Raw genomic sequence first — 17,432 nt, 5'->3', positions numbered from 1 at the left:
AAAAGGACCCTCCGTTATTGGTCACACAAAATATGCCTTATTAAAAATATCACAATTAAATTGTACCAAGTTATACTTCTCTGATATGGATCAGCCTATTTGTACCCTCGGGTTTAATACTATTACAATATTATTTAAGCCGTACGTAATTTTATATTTTGGTGCGTTAAAGTTGTTTCATATTGACAGGCAATGCTAACGGCAACTATTAATGTAATGGCTGTCTGCGAGGCTCCGTCGATGAGAGTTGAAGGGTTTTTTTTTTTTAGTCATCCATTTATTTTAGCCACTTGGGGGCAGCCAACAAGATCTAAACAACACAAAATGTCTTTATTGACCTGAGTACAGTGTTCGATGCGATTGACTGTGACATAATGATCAGCTTGCATATTAATTGCTGAATAATAATAATGCAACAGTTTTAATATATAAAATATATGCAAATAATGCTTTTGTACTTTTTCAGCTAAGTAAGTACAGTTAAGTAACATTTTCAATGCAGGACTTGTACTTGTAGTGGAGTATTATTATATTGCAGTATTGCTATTTTTACAGAAGGTGAATATTTCCTCCATCACTCATTATATGTACCAGTAGTAGTGGCAGTATACATGTTGTTAGTGGTTGAGTTTTAGATGGTGGTATTTTAACAAAATTGGGAAACGTACCTTTAAATAACTAAGCTGTGACACTGATCTCGTTCATTAAAGAGCTAAATCAAACCATTCTTAACACATGTCGCGTAAATGAAATTCAAACATATTAAACAGAACGAGTCTTTGTGAAGTCGTTTTAAAACAGCTCTCAGATTTTCCTCCTCTGGAGACTCCAGATATTTCTAAACATAGTCTGTCCAACTCACTTATTCACCTGAAATTCCCTCCCAGCATGGCTACTCTCTGTGTGTGTGTGTGTGTGTGTGTGTGTGTGAGAGAGAGAGAGAGAGAGAGAGAACAAGGGCTGCTGTTGTAGCTTTATTGACACAGTGGACGATACACACACACACACACACACACATTCGGTTGGCGTGAAAGCTTGCCTCAGAGCCGCAGCAGAGCCTCACAGAGGAGCCGTTCACAGAAAACTCCTTTAGGTGTGTTTCTAATAAACGAAGCCATGTTCACGTTCTGTGTGACAGGCAGCTGCAGAAGGTTACTGACGTGTGACTCTTACAGTTTGACTCACAGTGGTCCCTCCAAACTTCTCCCATGAATTCATTTAAATAACTGTTTGAGGCCCAAAGAGGCAAAACTTTCACAAAAATCTGATTAAAGTAGAAAACACTGACTTCAGATTGTATATCAGAGCTTTTTTCCCTTCTTTTCTCTCCCATCGATCATCTGACGACCCCTCAGATTCACCCGGTGACTCTTCAGAGGGGCCCGACCCACAGGTTGGGAACCACTGGACTAATCTAGTAACTGTGTGTATATAAAGTAGTAAAGTGGTTCTTGTAGTTGTGGTACTTTTACTTATGATTTGGAATGCAGGACCTTCACCTGTAATGGACAGTTTTTAAATACTTCTTCCATCACTGCGTGTGTGTATCCATGGAAACTGTCAATCAGCAGAGACACCAGCAGTAACATCACTAAATAATTCTTTATTCAGCAGACTGAGTACAGTTTGTTCAGCACAGTAAAGTGAAGTGAGAGCAGTGAACGCTGCAAAGCGACTGTTTGAATCCCTGCAGTCAGGCTTCACGAGGCGAGGCTGCAGTACATCACAGACATCACGACTGGGGTTTTAACTCAGCAGCAACATGTCTGACTGTAGTTTACATGTTTTAAATATCACAAAAACAACAGATCACACCGACTCCTGGAGGTATGCCCCTGAAACGGCTCCATAGAAAAGAAAAAGAGCAAACACAGAAATCAGTAAATCACAGCAAGGAGGGCGCAAAGATGTCAAAACATCCACAAATAAAAAATAAAACTAACAAATAAAATATAACATATTAAACTAACACTGAGCGGACGAAGAGTAGCCTGAAACTAGAGGCTAAATGTTTTAGACCTTTAAAGTAAAAAACTTATTCAAATCATTGGCAACATGAATGACTGTGAACCAACACTGCTGCTGTTTGTTTGTTTGTTTGTTTATCAGGAAACGTCTCTGTTTAAAGGCTCCGTCAGGTTTTATTGAAGCTCGTCCTGTCTGAGTATAAACTGCTTTACAGTTAAGAGTCGATGGTGCAAACACAGATTTTGAATAAACTGTTTTGTCCTGTTAGCTTATAGATCATTTTTCTATCTTCAGCAACTCTTTATTGAATGAAATGAGAAATGAAAAAGTAGCAAATGTTGGTGAGAAGTAAACGCTGCCAGCATGAGCATGTTAGCATGTTAGCGGTTAGCCTGCTGTGCCTCTCTGCAGTGATAATAATGCCTCACCAGGTTACTCATCATAAGTTATTAGCGTCTGACTGAAAGTGTCATTTGTAATCAGGCTCAAAAGTGTGTTTCACGCTGGCCGACTGGTTGGCGAGCGTTGAAATCTTTATGTGGACCGCTTGAGAACAGCTGGACTATCGTTCTAAGACAGTGTCGAGGTCCCGAAGTGGCCAAAGCGTAATTCAGCGGATGGTCCGTTACTTTCTACGTGTGGATGCTCTGAATGCTGCAGCCAAGCAGTTATTAAAAAATATAAAGCAACTGTCACTTTAAAGCAAACACATTTCATGAAATGACAAATCCCTCGTAGGTAGTACCTGATGGAAGGTGTTTCTGGACTGTTCAGAGTCCACAAACCGCAGCTACACACGACCTGCTCAAACAATCCAATAAGCTTTGTCACTGCAGGCTGACAGACTGTCCTCTATCTTCACCAGAGTGTCCTTCACCTCTGCCCAGCCTGAGTCGACATGACACGGCGGTTTTCTTTTGACTGCTGACCTGGAAACCACAGAGTGTACCAAAGGTCGTCCAGCCCGTCCACACAAACACGCCACAAACAGCCGGGAGTTCAGGGGAGAGACGAAGCTGGACTCCACGTCCTGCTTCTGTCTGTGTAAAGGCAGTTTGAAGAGAGCTGTGCATGTTATTCCACCGGCTTTCAACAAAGCAAAGAAGTTACGGTCTGATTTTTCTGGTTTGTAGTTTCATGAACTGAACATTTGATTTTCATTACAGCAGCCGGTAAAGTCCAGTCAAAGTGCGGTCCAGACCAAAATCCCTCTGCCAGTGCGATGAGCTTCAGATTCTCTTAAATGCATCGACGTCAGCGTGAAGAGCGTGAAGAGCAGAGGGTGTGTCGACGCCTCGTACAGACTGAGTCCTTCAGGGAACCTCGGGGAAAGTCTTTACTCTGCTACAAAAATACTCGTAAAACAAAATCTGTATATAAAAGATTTCTCTGCAGCCAATCACATCTGTCCATGCCGCTGACTGACAGATGAGTCAGCCTATGGTCTTTGAGCCAGGCGGCTCTTCCCCTCCTCCTGTTCCATCAACTTGAAATGAGTGTAAGACAGGATGCCGGCCAGAGTACAGAGGATCCCCAAGGCCTGAGAGACAGACAGGAGGACAGAGGGACAGGCAGAGAGAAGAGCTGTGGGACTGGAGCCAGAAGGTTGCTGGTTTGAGTCGTCAGAGCAGCACAGGAAGACTCACCTGGTTGAATGACAGGGGGTCATGGAAGAGCACGTATCCTCCAATCAGAGTGATGCAGAATTTAAAATGACCAAACATGTTGTATCTGTGGACCAGAGTCAGGAGAAGAGCAACGCATACGAAATCCACAGAAAACAGATAAACCGAAGATCTAGAAGCATTTTCTAAAGACCTGCAGGAACCCTTCATAATAAAAACCTTTTAAGACAGCCTGAGACCTCCTCAAGAACACTAACATGACCTAAAACAGACCAGAAACCCCTCAGAACTCCCAGAAACCTCCACAAGGAGACCGAAGACCTCCTCAAGAGGTTCTGGAAGCCTTTCAGCAAAACCAGACAGCTCTTCACAAAGCCCTAAAACCTCCTCAAAGACCTCCTCAAAGACCCCATTAAAACACCAGAAACTGGCCTCAAACCCCTTAATATCCTCAGAGAGAAGAGCGAAGACCTCCTCAGGTTGTTTTGAGATCCATTAAAAAGATCAAAAAGCTCCTTACAAAACCTTCAAGTCTTTCCAAGAACACCTGAAATCTCCTCAAAAATCCCTCCAAACCAAACAAAGTCTTTAAACCCCAACAAGTCCTAAAGAACCTGGATCCTTGCAGACCTGTAAAACCTCTCCTTGACCCCTTGAACCCTGAAACACCCCTCAGGTCTCCAGAGGTCTGGGACCTCTGGGGGGTCTTCATCTGAGGATACGTGACAGCTGAGGTGTTTCCGATGATCCAGTAGATGGACAGGTTGACCAGGAACGCCACCACACCCGAAAACAGCACTGTCACCTAGGCAACAAGAGGACAACACTGTCACCCCAACATGACAACGTACAAAATGAGGATTTTCACAATAAAAGCCTGCGACTGGTTGCACCAGCTGTTGGGAAGTTCAAAGTGGAAATTTTGGGCCAAATAAATTAAAGTGGGACGCTCGATCGACAGATTACTAAATGCTTTTCTAGCAAAGACTAGTGCTGTCAGGCGATTAAAAAAATTAATCTAATTAATTACAGGATTTGTAATTAATTAATCTAATTAATCGCATTTTAATCTCATATCTGCTAAAGGTCCCCAAATAAAGAATTTGAATTCTAGGACATTACAAAATTGTAGTGCATGACTAATCAATTGAATACACCAAGAAGAGAAGATCTGATATCCACATTTTTATTGGTGAAGTGTGCTTCATAAATGAAATTCAGATGACGCTATCTGAAACGCCTTTTAGGCCCTCGTCTTCCACGATTGAAATCGGCCTGCAATCAGCAGCAACCCACTTTGCGATTGAGTTTGTCAGTTTTTCTGTCGTGGCTTTGCTCATTCGTTTTCCTAACTCAGCAAGTGTGGGTTGGCGGAGTGAGCTCACGGTAGCACTAGCGGCAGTAGCAGCAACTACATGTTTAGCGTTTAAATGATAATTCAGGCTGGAGCTGCTACGGTGAGAGGAAAATTCTTTTTTACACAAGGTACAAATCACTGCGTTCTTGTTAATAGTCCCGTCTTTGTTCTTTTCATAAATAAACTTGCCGTTCAAAGGTCCACGTAGGCTTGCCTCGCTCTCTGGTGTCGCATCCATGTCTGTTGTCACCCTGCTAACCTGCCACTGCAGCCTACGGGTCACTCAAAGGGCCAAATTTAAAATGCTTGCGCACTGACTTGCCACTCATGATTAATTGCGCTAATTTTTATAGCGCGTTAATTTGCAGCGTAATTAATTAATCTAATTAATGCGTTAAACTGACAGCCCTAGCAAAGACATTTCTTATGTTTGATTGGTGCAACCCAATTTAGCATCTCGCTAGTTTGCAAACAGCTAATTTCTTAGTTTACAAAGTGTTGACCGAGTCCAAGAGTTTAATTTATACACAGTCAGAACAATACTTATACAATAATCAGATTTTTGACTGACCAGAGCAGGCAGAGACCAGGGTCCAAATATTCCTCCGTCTCCAGTCAGAGGCTCAAACAGAGGGATGATGCAGAGCAGGAAGGCCGACGACAGAGGAGCCTGATGGGACAGTCACCGTGTCAACATTATCAGAGCCAATGACGCCATTTTTAACATGACAATCAACAAGTCCAGAGTCAGGGCCAACAAGTCTCAAATGAAAGTCTCAAATCGAGTCCCAGGACAAAAGCAAAACGTTTCAAGCGAAAGGGATCCAAGTCAAAAGTCTCAAATCGAGTCCAGACCAGTCTGTTAGTCATAAACAGCTTCACCCACAAGCTGCTGCCAGCATGAACATGCTTAAGGCAGCGTGCGGCGTGCAGCCGTGTGGGAGAGGAAAACAAACTGATAAACTATCAAGAGCCATTTAGTATAACGTCATCGTGTCCTGCTGAAGCCAAGTGCTGCCACAGTGATACTACCAGCTCTGCGCCGGTGCTGAGTCATACCTGATAGTACAGAAGCTGCATGGAGTTCACCTGGAGCTCATGTTGTTTAGCCCCCACCCACTGAGAGAGGGAGACGGGCAGTGAGACACACAGGGAGAGAGAGACATTCACGTTAACTCCTGTCCAATCACAGAAACCACTGTGTCCGTCCATCTGTCCGTCTCAGAGACGCTTCGTGTCATTTACTCACCACTTGGTAAAGCGATGTCACCAGAACTCCCAGCGTGGCAAACACCGTGCCCAGCAGGTTGAACCGCACGTCGTAGTACGAGTTCAGTATCACGCCTAACGTGATGGGCACCTGGAGACAGACAGGTAGAGGACATGACGGCACAACACCAGAACTTCTAGGGACACAAAACAGGATGTTTTCGTGTATTTATTAACAAGCTGCACACAGCGTTGGTAAAGAGGAAGTCAGTGAACACAAGCCAACACTTTGTCATAACGTTCACAGTAATGGTTGACAACTTGCAAGCGTTCACCTCACAGGACAACTCCAGGAAGTCGTGTGTTTACAGTGCTGGCATTTCTTAACAAACTGCACTGAAGACGAATTAAATCCACTGAGGACGACATCAACACGAGCTTTTCTGGTGAAAGACTGAGGGACACGAATCTTTAGACCAAGTTCAAATCACTGCTTTTGGAAAGAAAATGCATTCAGTGAAAGCCTCCTGCTGCTACTCTGTGGTCCAAAGAGTTCTTTAATGTGCTACCACATGAGAGGAAGCATTAAAGGCAATGATCAGACACTTGTGAACATCTGGAAGACACTCGTGAACTTTCTCCTGTAGAGAGTTCACTTAGCGTCAAAGTGGTTCTCTCTCCTGACCTGGAGACGCTCAGGATGGAGGACTGCTGATGGACACAGCGCTGTTAAAGCGGATGGTGGATGGACGTGAACCACAGCATCCTTACGTGAAAGAAACACACGTTTTTCTGTCTTTTCTGGATGGATGTAATGCTGCTTTTTGGTTGTTGTGGTTTTATGTTGCTTTTTTCCCGTGTATGCAGGTTTTTCACTGTTTATTTATGGTGTGCTGTATGTTTTTGTACATGTTTTGTACGTTTTGTACACTTAATAAACCTCTTTAGGCCAAACATGACCCGACACAAGAAACTTTTTCATTGACTGTCGAGTTTCAGTAGCAGAACTCCAGAAAGCTGTGGTCACAGCGACTCCTGTTAAGAGAGGAATACTTAAACCTTCCTTACCAGCGTCAGTTTAATCTTTGTGGAGAAGCTCTTCTTATAGTATGTGGTCTGGATGAGGATGATGACGGGTGTGGTCATGGCTTTCGCCAGCTGGTACGTTCCTATTGAGTTGTTCTGCAGGGAAAGGTTGGTGAAGGCCACGAAGCCGCAGAAGCTCAGAGCCAGCCACGCGATCCTGCGAACCGGGAGGCTTTTGGGGGCAAAAATGTCCCGTTTGTGGCAGATGTAGAGTCCCAGCCAGGTGACCACGAAGTGAACGAGGGTCAGGGTCATGTTGGGGAAGCCGTAGTGTACGTAGATCCACTTGTTGATGAAGACAATGCAGATGGAGGACAGCAGGTTGACCAGCAGGCCGGCGACGATGCGCCTGTTGGCTGATAACCCAAACAGCATCTCAGCCATCGTTCTGAAAGCTTCTTCGCTTAGTTCATCCCAGCCGAGCTTCGTTTAACTGATCACACTGCAAGAAGAGAGCAAGTGAAAGTTAGAGTCTGGAAGTTCAGCCATATTAAAGAGGATGATGCAAGTGCTCCAACATCTTTCATTACGTTACACAAACAGAAGCTGTAAAAGATCAGTCATTGTGCTGTTTAAGACAACCAAAAGGGTCGCAGGACTTAAGTAAAAGAAGCAATACGAAGTAAAAGTCATGCATTCAGAATCTTATTTATGAGCAAGTACAGTTTTTTAAATGTAGTAAAATACCAGAAGTAAAAAGGATTCATTGTACAGGAGCAGAACTACAGCTTTAGTATTACACAATATTGTTCTAATGATATTTACAATGACTTACTCTTCATGTTACAGCTGGTGGAGGTTAGGCTTACTTTAAGTACTTTATGGAAAGCACATTTACTCAAGTACTGCATTGCAAGTGTTCTGTTTTATGGAACCTTATACTTTTACTTCATTGAGAGAAAAGTACATTTTACTCCCAGATTTATGTTTAGCTTCATCTCCACCAGGGCTAACATGAAAAAGCTTAAAGCTAACATAACTTACATATGAATGAATGGGAGTGGAAAATGATAATACAGCCTAGTTTAACACTGAAATGGGCAGTTTTACGTTTGACAGTCTGACCAAAGATTGCTGACGATATTTTTATTGTATTTAAAACTTGAAAAGTTGTCACAATGTCGAGTAAAAAGTGATTTACAGCAGCCTAAAGTGTAGCTGAGACGCTGCGCAGAAAAAGTAGCCTAGCATAAAAATGGTAATAGTCATGTAAAAGACAAATACCTAAACTTTATACTTTAATTTAGTACTTTAGTAAATAAAAATAATTATTCTCCACCACTGCTTTCATCAATCCAGTTAATAACTTTAATAACACGGATAAGAGAAGAGTTTCGCTTTGTAACGGTTGTCGGTAAAATAGGTGTTTTTTAAATGAAGTTCGGCGTGATGCTGTGAACGGACTGGCTTCGACACACAGTCACTGCCCAAAGTCTAACCGATGCCGGTTTACACAAATTACAGATTAAACGATGTGTGCTGCTATTAGTTAAACACGGCTTTCATAGTTTGAAGACAGTCTGAACACACAGATGTAAAATCAGTTCATTTTACTCAGACCGGATTAACTGCTGGAGTCTGTCTGTCTGTCTGTCTGTCTGTCTGTCTGTCCGTTTGTCTCCCATTCTGCCACGCAATAAGAAAAGTTTACCTGGGGTCTCCATCTTCCCATCTGTCTCCCCGCTTCTTCCCTCCGTGTCTTTTACTGCCTGTCTCCCTCCGACAACACAAACACGCCGCGAGTTACCGGGCTGACCGCGCGTCTCTCGCCGGCAGTCGAAGTTCCACTCCCGGCCTTTGCAGTGAGGAATCCCCGCTGCACCACTGGTGGTTTTCCTCCCTGCAATCCTGCTGGATGGATCCGTGATTGCTGGTTAAAAACTGTCCTGTGTGTTCCTGTTTCCTCTGTGTTTAATGCCGTTTAACGTGCGTGTGTTGAGCAACAGCGGCCACCAGCGGACTGGAGGGCACAGAGCAGAGATCATCTAGGGACAGATGACTGACTCCATACTGAAAACTCTGTCAGCTAAACCCAGGAAAACACACGAAAAGGATGTATGAGAAAATAAAGTAATGAGTAGGCAAATGCAAAGTCATGACTTACAGTGATATCTTATCTATATCTGGAAAATGCATAGCCACAAAGCTGAAAACAGGCTGTTTTTCTGAGCTCCTAAACGTTTTAGAGATGCGTGGTTCTCACAGGAAAGCCACGCTGCAAACATATGATGATTTTATAGAATATGATGTATTGCTGTAGATTAAACTAGCCATCAGTATATAAAGTAGTTCATTGAGCTCAACCATAAACATCTACAGCAGTGAAAAGACAATACAGAGGTGATATTAATCCTCAAACAGCAAATAACAGAGATAAACACTGTTAAGAAACATTTTATTTCATTGTGGAGCTGATATCCTCCAGAATGGAATCTATCAACGCTGAACTTTGGGAGGCAGCAATGCACCGCAAGCCATCCAGTCTGCCGGAAATTCTAACGGAGAAGAAGAAGAACCCCGACGAAGAAGAAGCCTGTTAAGCCTCGTGAAGCGGGAATTGACAGCCTGCTACCATGGACTGGTAACAAACGTTTAATATTTTTATAACTTCAAATTTTAAACCTCTATATTTTCAGTTCTATGTGTGAACCGTTAGCTTGTTGTTTAGCCGGATAGCCCGCGCAGGATGCTGTATTGTGCTAGCAGACGATGCTAAACTACTAACGGTGCCGTTCATAATCAGTGCTGATGCTAACCGGCTAGCTTGGTCAGTTAGTGGTCTGTGTACTGTTGACACGATTAACCAGAGCTGCTAATAGCGTTGTTTACAGTCAGTAACTGGAGCTAACGACAGTAGGTGCTAATTACTGAACAACCAGCGGTGAAATTAAGTGCTATCCACGCGCAACAAACCAACGACACCAGCTGTTTAGTGTTGTTAGCTATCGGACAGTAAAGTAGAGCTAAAGTTATGTCTCGACTTCAGCTGTCTGTGTCTCAGTGGAACCTTTGTAGTCAATGTGTAATATTTAATAGTGAATACATAGTTGTCTAGATAGTTGTGTTATTTATTGTGTCAAAGTCAAACAACTTCTTTCTGGGTTCTGGGAAGTTGTGATTGCAATCCACTCTTCAGTGACAGGACACGTAGGGAGCAGCAGTATTTGCTCTGTATGCAAACACTAACACGTCCGCGCTCTGGTCCTTCAGGGGTCAGAGCGAGCTGCTGTCTCCGGTGGTTCGAGACGACGAGGTGACCCTCGCTGCCCGCAGGAGGAGGAAGAAGGTGGCCTGTATCCTCCAGCTCCAACCGCCTGGGTGTTATGTCTGTTTCATATTTTCTACACTATCGATGAATAAGATTAATGATCAGCTCTATTCCCAGTTTAGATAATGAATGCACAAATACAGAAAAGTATTTCTGGGGTGGTGGGAACCCATTTGAGGGTGCTGCCACACCGCTTCACTGTTTGCATCCAATGATAATGTCAGAACTGTCAGTGTTGTTGTTTTCCTGACTGATGGCCTCAGTTCCATCACCCGGCAGCAGCAGCCCCGTCGTTTCCACGGTAACACCAGCCCGCTCCCTGCTGAGGGCCACTCCTGCTTCACTGTACAGACAGGCTGGTAGGACACACACACACACACACACACACACACACACACCAGTCCACATTCAGATACCGATCTTTCACATCAGCTGACATTAAGCCTGATTTCAGTCTAATTATTGATGATCCTCAGATATCACAGAGCTCCATAAATCCGCACTCTCACCTCATGTCTCTCCCTCTCTCTCAGTAACTCCCAGAGTTCCAGATGTTTCCGCTATCCTGGCTCCAGCAGGCCGAACGCCTCGATTCACACGCACACCCAGAAACGCACTCAGCAGTATGGTGAGACATGAACACCTCATGCTAGAACCTTTCTGTGTTCTCTGGAATCACTTGTGCTCCTTGAGAACTGTGTTCATACAAACGTTTCTTGCTTAAGTCTCAGTTTTATACACAACCAGTCTGTCAATGATGACATAAAAATGAGAAGTTAAGTGAAATGTCTAAACTCTAAGATGACTGTGTCTCTGTGTCTAGAATCTGGATGACAGCGATTGGACCAACAGCATGTACACCTCCCCCATCTCGGGAATGGAGAACACCAGCTTCTTTGCAGATGAGATGAACCTCAGCTCAGCACTACTAAAGGAGGACGACCCAGGCGAGGCTGGTGAGTGAAACAAACGCGCCCAAGCCCGCTCTCTTACTCTGCAGTCTTTGTTTATAGTCCTCCTGTTAACGCTGGAGTGTTTGATCCTTGCAGCGGCTGCCAGTCTCTTCCCAGAGTTCCTCGATTCCTTTCTGAAAAACTCGTCCTCTGCTGTGTTTGAGCTGCTTGAGGATTATCAGGCACTCTGCCAGGACAAGGTAGGCTCTGTGTGTGTGTGTGTGTGTGTGTGTGTGTGTGTGTGTGTGTGTGTGTGTGTGTGTGTGTGTGTGTGTGTGTGTGTGTGTGTGTGTGTGTGTGTGTGTGTGTGTGAGAGATTGTTGGGTCAGTGCTTGGTTAGCTTCGCATAAACACTGCTCTGTTTAATCGCTCACCTTCTGTCCATCACCATATTTCAGGTGGACGTGCTGCAGTCCGTGGTCCTCAGAGCGGGTCAGAACAGTAAAACAGCAGGCGTCCGTTGGCTGCTGCAGCAGGAGAACTGTTCCTGGAGACTTATCACCTCACTGTACAGGTACCTGTCTGACTGAAGGGCCACCCATCTGTCTGATTGGCTGTTAACGTGCCTCTGATTGATCACCGGTCTGTGTCTGCAGGGATCGGGTCCAGTTGGCGATGGAAGATGATATGATGACAGACATCGTTGTGAGTAACAGTTTATGAGAGTGCAGGCTGCTAACACACACACGCACGCACGCACACACACGCATATATCATGCTCATATCGTTCAGCTCTTTGGTGTGTGTAAATGTTCTTAAATTGAATATTAGTTAAGCAACATTAAGCGTTATTCTCAAGACAGTCCCATCTGCTTTAATACAGTGTGTGTGTGTGTGTGTGTGTGTGTGTGTGTGTGTGTGTGTGTGTGTGTGTGTGTGTGTGTGTGTGTGTGTGCTAGCATTGAAAAAATTCACACACTCTGAACACACTAACTAGCTCTCAGCCTTGCTCCTGAATACGCCGCTCAGAGGCTTGAACCTGGATGTCGTCGAGATGAAGATGTGTTTGTGTCCACAGGTTCCCAGCGAGAGCGAGAAGGTCGTGGTGGAGCAGCTGTTTCAGCGGGACGCCGTCATTCGTCAGAGTCAGGTAGCAAACACGGATACAGCGGCTGTGCTTCCGGCTTCTTCCCCCAGCTGCAGATCATGGATCATTGAATTTGTTTTGTCAGTCATTTCTCGTTGTCCACTGATTGGTCCCTGTGTTGCAGCTGGTCGTTGATTGGCTGGAGAGCATTGCCAAGGATCAGATCGGAGATTTCTCTGATAACATTGAATACTACGCCAAAAACGTCTGCTGGTCAGTTCCCGTCTGTCTGTTTACAAGCATCGAGCCTGCAGTGGTGTGTGTCAAGATCTGTTTAAGTAAAGTGTGTGTGTGTGTGTGTGTGTCAGGGAGAACACCCTCCATGCGCTGAAGCTGAGGAGGAAGAGCGGCGCTGCCTTCACTGTTCCTCTGGTCACTGAGCTGGTGAGACCTGTTACCAACAACAAACCCATCTTCGTCCCTGCCGTTTCTAGATATGTGTATAATGTGTGTGTGTGTGTGCGTGCGTGTGCGTGTGCGTGTGCGTGTGTGTGCAGGACCCGGACGCTCCTCTCCGGCAGCAGCGCCCCCTGGCTGACCTGGACCGAGAGGATGACGCCCGGCTGCTGAAGAACCTGTTCACACTGATCAGAGCGGGGATGACCGAGGAGGTAAAGAGGGACGCTCTGAGTGTCACATGATGCGCGTCCACGCCGTGTGTGGACTGTGGGGAGTGTCTCACCTGCTTCCTCGTGTGTGTGTTTAGGCTCAGAGGCTGTGTAAGCGCTGTGGTCAGGCCTGGAGAGCAGCAACTCTGGAAGGCTGGAAACTGTACCATGATCCCAACATGACCTCAGGTGACCTGTGTGTGCGTCTCAGGATGATGCTGTTTACTATGGAGGCTTTTGTCTTTCTCTCCTGGCTCTGTCCTGCTGGAATTTCCTGACGCCTTTGCCGAACGATGAGTTGAATTTCTGAGGAGCACAGAGAGTGTAATGTTAAAAAGATCGATCATGTAGCCCTGCCGCTGGCCTCCACGCTGCAGCTCTGCACACTCTATCGTTTGCTCGTGTCTTTCTGTCTCATGCTGATCTGCTTCTCTTCTCTCTGCAGGTAGTGTGGAGCTGCAGCCTGTTGAAGGAAACCCTCAGAGAGGAATCTGGAAAGCCTGCTGCTGGAGAATGGCTGAAGAGGTACAGCCATGTTTTTACCTTCCAGAGGCTCCAGTTTACGGCCTGTAATCACCAGTTAACGTCTTCAGATAATACATCTGCTGTCTGCCAGTGAACTGTTCATTTAGTCACAGGGCTTCAGAAGGAATAAACGCTGTGTAATGTTAACCTGCTGTGTGTGTTTGTCTGTTTTAGGAGCAGTTAAACAGATATGAGCGGGCGATCTACGCCAGCCTGAGCGGAAACCTCAAACCGGTAATTTAATGACTTTGTAACTCTGTGTTTGTGTGTGTGTGTACTCAGCACTCTTTAATTACTATACTTGTTTTTGTGTGTGTGTGTGTGTGTGTGTCAGCTCCTGGCAGTGTGTGAATCATGGGAGGACTGCGTGTGGGCGCACTTCAGAGTGATGGTCGACTCGCTGGTCGAGAAGGATCTGATGTCATCGGGAATGGCCCACCAGGAAGTGGAGACGCTGCCACGGGAATACCTGGAGGCCAAGTACGACACACACACACACACACACACACACACACACACACACACACACACACACACACACACACACACACACACACACACACACACACACACTTATTTCCACCCACCAGCTGTACAGGAGGGTTGCACTGTATAACATTAAACAGTGGTATTAAATTCTACTGTTGTTGAAAGAAATCAGACATTTATCAAGTTTATCAAGTCAACAAAAAAAATCGTATACCGTTGCAACCCTATTGGCCGGTTTTGCCTAAATGGAGTGTTGCTGCACACCTGACATCTCTCTGACCATCATTCTCTGTCTCTGTCTCTGCTCAGTTGGACCATGGAAAAGGTGTTTGAGGAGCTTCAAGCCTCAGACTCAAAGGTGAAGCTCACACACTGACTGAACGTGATTGGTGAATATTGAAGTCACATGACTGAACCTGCCGTAAAACCAGCTTCTTTGTGTGTGTGTGTGTGTGTGTGTGTGTGTGTGTGTGTGTGTGTGTGTGTGTGTGTGTGTGTGTGTGTGTGTGTGTGTGTGTGTGTGTGTGTGTGTGTGTGTGTGTGTGTGTGTGTGTGTGCGCGTGTGTGCGCAGAGAGTGTTGGAGGAGACGAGAGAGCATTACCACGTCATCCAGAAGTTTGTCATCCTGGGAGACCTGGACGGTGAGACCCCCTGACCTCTGACCCCTCAAGAGGAATTAGACTTGTTTGTAGCCTAAACATTAATCTCTCCCTCTGTCTGTCTCTTTCAGGTTTATTGGAGGAGTTTTCTGATTGGCTGACGGCCTCCAAGCCCCTCCCCTCTCACCTGCTTCGCTTCATGACTCACCTGCTGCTGTTTTTCCGCTCTCTGGGTTTAGCGCTGAAGGTAAAGTAGATGAATTAGTCCGATCTTTCCTCAGCAGTTAGCTGATCTGGGATTGTTGGACGGCTCAAATCTCCCCCTCTCTTGAAGGAGGAGGTGTGTGTGGATGTGCTGAAGGCGTACGTCTCCCTTCTGATCCGGGATCAGCACACTGACCTCGTGGCGAGCTATGTTAGCCAGATGCCGACCGAGCTCGCCACCGCTCAGTACGCCGCTTTCCTGGAGACCGTCAACCAGCCGGAGCTGCGCCCCCGCTGCCTGCAGCTCGCCACTGATGCCGGTGAGACAGAAACACTGAAGCGAACCAGCGAACCAGCAACAAACGACATTACTGAGAGATACTGAGTGTTTGTGTCTGTAGGTCTGGATGTTGCTGCGATAACCAAGCTGGTGGTGGAGACAGTCCGAGAGAGAGACGACCCCGAGTTCACGCATCACAACCAGACGCTGGAGACGGGAACTACAAAGGTACACGCTGCTCTTTAAGCTAATGTTACAGTAGAAAAGAACAGGACCTGTAAACAACTGTACATATCAAAGAGAGCAGCAGCCTGGGAATGTTTAGAAGATAGAAAACATTACAAAAGCATGATTGAAACGAAAATTTCTCTGATGAAAATTGTATTAAATTAATTAAAATGACTAAAATTTGACTGAAACTAACAAACATAGATTAAAACTAAACATGGCAACCTGCTCTGATGATTGACCTGTCAGTAGAACTGAGTTACTGTGCTGCTGTGCTCTGATAGGAGGACCTAAAGAAGATTGATGTTATTGATTGGCTGCTGTTCGACCCCGCCCATCGAGCCGAGTCCCTGAAGCAGTCCAACGCCATCATGAGGAAGTTTCTGGGTACTCCTTTTTTGTTTTTTGTGTCATTGATCGATTGATCTATGCTGTCTGCGATATCGTCTGTCTCCCATCACTGACAGCGAGGACCCATGATGCATTTCTTCTGACTGCCTGCCTCTTTCTCTTTCAGCCCTGCAGAAACACGATGCAGCCAAGGCAGTGTTCTCTAAAGTACCAGAGGACTCGATGAGGGAGATTTACTGCCAGTGGGCGGGGGTCGGTCAGACCGCGACGCCTGCTGAGGACGAGAACGCCATCAGAGAACACCTTTGCATCAGAGCGTACCTGGTCTGTCACCTGTCTCTGTATCAGTATTTCCAACACAGACATTTAAGGAACCCTAACCTGATCTGAACGTGGTCTCACAGGAAGCCCATGAAGCCTTCACCGAGTGGTTCAGCCACAGCAGCTCTGCCCCCCAGAAGCCAGCACCTGTCCCAGAGGCCAAATTCACCGAGAGAGTAGCCAATGAGATGAGAGAGAAGGAGTACCAGGTACACACACACACACACACACACACAGCCACAGCTCTTATCTAATGATTTTTCATTGTAGAAAAATACTTGATTTTCATCAGTACACCTGTGTGTGTGTGTGTGTGTGTGTGTGTGTGTGTGTGTGTGTGTGTGTGTGTGTGTGTGTGTGTGTGTGTGTGTGTGTGTGTGTGTCAGGCCTCCCTGGCCGCCTGGTCGAGCCGTCTGGACGCTCTAACTGAAGATGTGAAAGAGAGGATCTACAACGTGCTGCTGTTCGTAGATGGTGGATGGATGGTCGACAACAGACAGGTAACTGTTGACGGCAGGAAGTCCGTGTTTAGGTTGTTTCCACCTCAGGAGCTTCAGCAGGAGACCAAGAATCATAAATGGATTGTTTGGTTGTTTTCAGGATTCGGAGCAGGACTCAGAGCGCAGCCACCAGATGGCGGCGTTGCGCTCTCTGTGTCTGCCTCGCCTCAGCTTCCTGCTGCTGAGCGTGCTGCAGAACTCCTCCAGACACCAGGAGGCGCTGCGACTCGCCGACATCATCTCGACTGACCAGCACCGCCTCTACCAGGTAAGTAACGCTGGGCAGACACTGAGCAGACATACAGATGATTATCTGAAAGCAAGAGCACTGATCATTCAGGTGATTAATCAGACGTCGATAATGAAAATAGACATGAGTTCAGACCTCATTTAAGAGCATGTCCAAGATTTAAGAAATCAGATTTCATGCTCCCTTTGTTTCTCTCTGCATGTTCAGGTTTTCTCTAAAGAGGAGCTGAGGAGGTTTCTTCAGAAGTTGCGGGAGTCGTCGCTCTCCCTGTTGGACCGAGGACTCGACCCACTGGGCTACGAGTTGCAGCCATGAACACGACAAGAAAACACACACGCACACACATACACACACACATACATGCAGGAGTGGTTGAATCAATTTTGTTTTTTGAATTGTCTTTTTTCAAAATAAAAGCCTGTGTTTCCAATAATGGTTTAGTGTGGACTTTATTCAGATCGATTTAAATAAACTCTGATACCGTGGAGCTGCTGATGGTCAACTGCACCTGAGTATGTGTGCA

At 45.7% G+C, this 17,432-nt stretch overlaps 2 protein-coding genes across 2 annotated transcripts; one reads left to right on the top strand and one right to left on the bottom strand.

Moving 5' to 3' along the window:
• Window positions 1-1,585: 1,585 nt before the first annotated feature.
• slc35e3 (solute carrier family 35 member E3) lies at window positions 1,586-9,131 on the bottom strand. Its single transcript, XM_070992025.1, has 8 exons — window positions 8,897-9,131; window positions 7,228-7,687; window positions 6,200-6,310; window positions 6,010-6,069; window positions 5,522-5,620; window positions 4,316-4,398; window positions 3,615-3,699; window positions 1,586-3,508 (listed from the first exon to the last, which is right to left on the bottom strand). The coding sequence occupies exons 2-8, from the start codon at window positions 7,627-7,629 to the stop codon at window positions 3,407-3,409; spliced, it is 942 nt and encodes a 313-aa protein (XP_070848126.1). The 5' UTR covers window positions 7,630-7,687; window positions 8,897-9,131; the 3' UTR covers window positions 1,586-3,406.
• Window positions 9,132-9,745: 614 nt separating this feature from the next.
• nup107 (nucleoporin 107) lies at window positions 9,746-17,337 on the top strand. The gene is made up of 27 exons (XM_070992412.1): window positions 9,746-9,826; window positions 10,456-10,538; window positions 10,777-10,872; window positions 11,047-11,141; window positions 11,337-11,469; window positions 11,563-11,666; window positions 11,865-11,980; window positions 12,063-12,111; window positions 12,485-12,556; window positions 12,678-12,766; window positions 12,862-12,937; window positions 13,051-13,164; window positions 13,260-13,350; window positions 13,607-13,686; window positions 13,861-13,920; window positions 14,021-14,166; window positions 14,485-14,533; window positions 14,748-14,817; window positions 14,907-15,022; window positions 15,110-15,299; window positions 15,381-15,487; window positions 15,772-15,874; window positions 16,005-16,162; window positions 16,243-16,368; window positions 16,546-16,659; window positions 16,760-16,927; window positions 17,117-17,337. Exons 1-27 carry the CDS (start codon window positions 9,819-9,821, stop codon window positions 17,222-17,224), a joined length of 2,721 nt encoding a protein of 906 aa, XP_070848513.1. The 5' UTR covers window positions 9,746-9,818; the 3' UTR covers window positions 17,225-17,337.
• Window positions 17,338-17,432: the final 95 nt, after the last annotated feature.

This window comes from Chaetodon trifascialis, chromosome 22 (assembly GCF_039877785.1).
Source record: "Chaetodon trifascialis isolate fChaTrf1 chromosome 22, fChaTrf1.hap1, whole genome shotgun sequence".
Classification (NCBI taxonomy): Eukaryota; Metazoa; Chordata; class Actinopteri; order Chaetodontiformes; family Chaetodontidae; genus Chaetodon; species Chaetodon trifascialis.
Note: the sequence above shows the minus strand (reverse complement) of the source record. Positions and strands in the feature narration are given on the sequence as shown.

What these genes read in the sequence shown, in the direction of transcription:
- slc35e3 (XM_070992025.1), bottom strand. Translation starts at nt 7,629, where the DNA reads ATGGCTGAGATGCTGTTTGGGTTATCAGCCAACAGGCGCATCGTCGCC. An exon ending in TGACATCGCTTTACCAAGTG is followed by an intron (nt 6,070 to 6,199) that starts GTGAGTAAATGA and finishes TCCCTCTCTCAG; the next exon opens with TGGGTGGGGGCTAAACAACA. An exon ending in GGAAACACCTCAGCTGTCAC is followed by an intron (nt 3,700 to 4,315) that starts GTATCCTCAGAT and finishes TCTGGTCCACAG; the next exon opens with ATACAACATGTTTGGTCATT.
- nup107 (XM_070992412.1), top strand. An exon ending in GAGCGGGGATGACCGAGGAG is followed by an intron (nt 13,165 to 13,259) that starts GTAAAGAGGGAC and finishes GTGTGTGTTTAG; the next exon opens with GCTCAGAGGCTGTGTAAGCG. An exon ending in GCAGCTCGCCACTGATGCCG is followed by an intron (nt 15,300 to 15,380) that starts GTGAGACAGAAA and finishes TTGTGTCTGTAG; the next exon opens with GTCTGGATGTTGCTGCGATA.